This window comes from Bidens hawaiensis, unplaced genomic scaffold (assembly GCF_021521415.1).
Source record: "Bidens hawaiensis isolate Kalapana, Puna unplaced genomic scaffold, B.hawaiensis_p1.1 tig00000904_1, whole genome shotgun sequence".
NCBI lineage: Eukaryota > Viridiplantae > Streptophyta > Magnoliopsida > Asterales > Asteraceae > Bidens > Bidens hawaiensis.
In genome coordinates this window covers 3304357-3306867 of record NW_027491052.1, presented here as the reverse complement: position 1 = coordinate 3306867, position 2511 = coordinate 3304357, and the positions used below count along the sequence as shown (strand labels likewise).

General features: G+C 34.6%; 1 protein-coding gene across 1 annotated transcript; it reads right to left on the bottom strand.

The window, feature by feature from the left end:
- Positions 1 to 423: 423 nt before the first annotated feature.
- Positions 424 to 2036, bottom strand: LOC143545455 (B-box zinc finger protein 21-like). Its single transcript, XM_077037354.1, has 2 exons — positions 1461 to 2036; positions 424 to 811 (listed from the first exon to the last, which is right to left on the bottom strand). The coding sequence occupies exons 1-2, from the start codon at positions 2019 to 2021 to the stop codon at positions 461 to 463; spliced, it is 912 nt and encodes a 303-aa protein (XP_076893469.1). The 5' UTR covers positions 2022 to 2036; the 3' UTR covers positions 424 to 460.
- Positions 2037 to 2511: the final 475 nt, after the last annotated feature.

The window sequence follows — 2511 nt, the reverse complement described above, 5'->3', positions numbered from 1 at the left end:
TAGTATTATTCCATTTTTAGCTCCAATTTTATTTACTTATTTATTTATTTATTTATTTATTTTTTTGACAAACGTATTACATTTACTAATAATTTTATAAAAAAAACAGTAATAGGTAAAAATTAATATATTGTTTGTTGGGTTTCAATTTTCTTTTTTAATTTAACACATGTTTGTTTGTTTCTTTCAATTACGTAATTCAACACGTGATTTTTTAAACATATCAACAATTCATAACTGCTAAATATTCGTTGTTCCTAGTTACCATTCTTCAATTATCACTTCATTCAACCATGATTCACATAAAGAACCTTGATCTATGTTTCTTTTGTTCGAAAACACAAGCCAAATGATCGAAGAGCATACAAAACTCATTTGGATTAAAAGAAACATCTAACAACAACATACACCATAATTAAAAAAAAAGTAAAAAAAGATAACTCTCGATGGGGTTCGGGGTTCATTGCCAAAGCGTTCTTGATCTCTTAGAGGTTGTTGAAGATGGACTAATCTGAGGCACCGTGAAGCAATGTCCGTTGTCGGGTACCCGATTTCTGCTTACTTTTGCCCCGTTAGTAATCTTAGTAATATTATTATAATCATTTTGAGCAAATACAAGTGATGATCCGTTAGTTGCTTGAACTCCAAATCCCATATTTGACCTGGGCTCGAATTGTTGAAGCACGTGAGCATACCGCGCATGCGGTGGCGCCTGTGGGACCCATATCCCCATTGAAGACGTTAAAGTACTGTTCAAGCTTCCATCTGTTAGATCACTGCCCCATACTGGCCCTAGATCATTGTCACCAACCTGTAATTTATTCTATTGAATAAATAAGATGTTAGATTATTAAATGTAAATAGAGACAAGAGGCAGACCGCTCGTGTATTACTTGAAATCAGATAGTAAAAAGCTCGAAAAAATAAGTTTGTTTAGTAAATGTTCTGAAGCCTAAATTAACTTCACCTATCAAGCTAACTCTCAAGCATTAATGAGCTGTAATATAACTTTTATTTAACATATATTTTTATAACAAGCATTGTTACATATAATATTATGATATCATTATTGAATATTGTACATGATGTATATATATTAATATATCTATATATAAACGTATACACACTAATTAATAAAAAATAAATGGATCATGTTCAAACAGGCTTGTGACCTTGAAAGAGTTTACTATTTATGACGTTTTTATTGATAGTATTAATACGTGTTTATATAACAATTATTGTAATATACAAGTTTAACAAAAAAAAAAACTTATATTCTATTACATATAAAAGTTCGTAAGTTATAATAAAAAGTTAAATCATTTGTATAGATTAATTAACAAAAATAAATGAGTAGACACCGAGCTTGAAAAACTAAGCACGATTCAAGTTATGCTCGAGTTGTAAAAATGGATTCAAACTCAAGCTCGACTCGTTTACAGCGATTGTCAGTGGCAAACCTTAGAGAAACTTGGAGGAGGATCAAGAAAATCTTCAACGTGCCAACCAGGAAGGGTCTCAATCAAATACTCCGATATGCTACTTGTCGTTGACTCTTGTTGGCAGTTGGTAGTTTTAACACTTATAGCCTGATTCATGATCGGAGAAGTAACCGGTTTCCTTTGCTGGTCAGGTACCACACCTGAATAGTTATTTGTAGAAAGTAAAGCCACCGGAGGAGTTGAGTATAAAGAAGCCGTGGGAGATAACTTAACACCGGTTAGAAGAAACCGGTTGTGTGTTTGTGTGTGTTGGTTGACTTTATGAATAGCCAGATCACAGTCTTTGCATAGTATGGCTCTATCTTGTTGACAAAACAAGAAAGCTTTTTTATCCTGGCAGATATCACACACGGGTGAGTCTTTCGGTGACGGGTGGAGGAGGGAGAACCGCGGGTGTTTTCCAGCGAGTTTGTTGGCGTGGTGGACGCGCTGGTCGCAAGCGGAGCATAGGGCGGCTTCGTCGGCCGAGCAATACACCGATGCCTCGTTTTCGTTACATACGTCGCATTGGATCTTCATTATTATTGGATGTTTGGTGGTGGTTTGTGGTGGTGGTCAGGTGGTTGATAGTTGGTGTGTTGAGGGTTTGGGATGCTAAAATGAAAAGTGATGAATATGATGGGTGTTAGGGGCAATAATAGTAAGTATAATATTAAAATGGGAAAGGATGAAGACCAATATAATGGGAGTGAGGTGGAAGGAAACCAAAATGGTGATGATGGAGCTTTTGTTTTGTGAGTCATATACAAGTTGAACAATTTAGTCCACAAATTCCTAACACATAAACCTAAAATAAAAGACACCCCTCTATGAACTTCTCTCTCACTAGAAACTATTGCAAATATCATAACCTCAAACACAGATTATTGCACTTTAAACAATTATATTTATTTCTCTCTAAATCCTTTAAATAAACAGTTATGAAAATATTTTACGTGGATTTCTAAATGATGATGTCGAGATTCTCTTGGTCGACATATTGCCGAACATGTTGGATCACATATATCTA